General features: G+C 49.9%; 1 protein-coding gene across 1 annotated transcript; it reads right to left on the bottom strand.

The window, feature by feature from the left end:
- Positions 1-138: 138 nt before the first annotated feature.
- Positions 139-866, bottom strand: LOC117940733 (synaptotagmin-11-like). The gene has a single exon (XM_034865904.1). It carries the CDS (start codon positions 864-866, stop codon positions 525-527), a length of 342 nt encoding a protein of 113 aa, XP_034721795.1. The 3' UTR covers positions 139-524.
- Positions 867-1005: the final 139 nt, after the last annotated feature.

Here is a 1005-nt window from a genome sequence, read left to right as displayed (position 1 = left end):
AGCGTGTATAAAGCAGCATATCTCCACATGTAAATGGGTGAATTAAGAGTTTATTCCAACCAGACCAGAGTGGTGATTTTGGTAGTTTTATTTAGTTTCTGTCCACTTTGAATGAAGAGTGTTTAACAATGATAAAAGTAGTGATTATTTACATGGAGTCTGGTGGGTTTGGTGATGGTGATTTCTGTTTCATGTTAAACTAAAAGGATCTTCCTCTTTAACTAAAAGGTCTATCTCTGTAGGGATCCATCCCATAATGATGTCAGACACTTAGATGATGAACCTGAGTCAGCAGCAACAACACAACTTTTAGTGGACGCTGACTGATAAATACTGGACCAGTTTCAGAGATTGTTGTTCTCATCAGTCACTCAGACACAACAACATGGGAACAGGGTCCAGGTTGCAAAATACCGAAGTTACCCTTTAACTTTGATCACAACAGTGTGTGTGTCTGTGTGCGTGCGTGCGTGTGTGTGTCTGTGTGTGTGTGTGTGTGTCTCTGTTTCCCAGCGGGTCCTCCCTCAGTACTCGCTCAGGTTGTGCCATTTGGAGATCTGCCGGCGGGGGTTTTCGCAGACCTCCCTCCAGTGGGAGGCGCCGGAGGGCGCAGGGCTGTGCAGGCCGAGCAGCAGGCGGCCCAGCACCTCGTTCTTGGTGGTCCGGTCGAAGTCGACCACCAGGAACTCCACCGAGATCTCGGGTAGCAGCTCCGGGGGGATGTCGTAGATGAAGGACTCGTTGAAGACCGGGTTCAGCGTGCACTTCTTCACGTGCGTCTTCTTCTTGGCAATGCGTTTACGTCCGTAGAAGACGTTCACCTTCACGTACGGATCTGGGGACGAGATGAAGACAAAAACATTCATTTAGGAACAACGACTCGGAAAAACAGCATCACCAACGCACCCAACCGGACCCAGTCCTCCAAACCAACTGGAGACCCCCGGTCCTCCAAACCAACTGGAGACCCCCGGTCCTCCACACCAACCGGTCCTCCAAACCAAC

The sequence above is a fragment of the Etheostoma cragini genome, unplaced genomic scaffold (genome assembly GCF_013103735.1).
Source record: "Etheostoma cragini isolate CJK2018 unplaced genomic scaffold, CSU_Ecrag_1.0 ScbMSFa_3128, whole genome shotgun sequence".
Classification (NCBI taxonomy): Eukaryota; Metazoa; Chordata; class Actinopteri; order Perciformes; family Percidae; genus Etheostoma; species Etheostoma cragini.
This window is presented reverse-complemented; position numbering and strand designations above follow the sequence as displayed.

Coding starts and splice junctions, on each gene's coding strand:
- LOC117940733 (XM_034865904.1), bottom strand. CDS start 866: ATGAATGTTTTTGTCTTCATCTCGTCCCCAGATCCGTACGTGAAGGTG.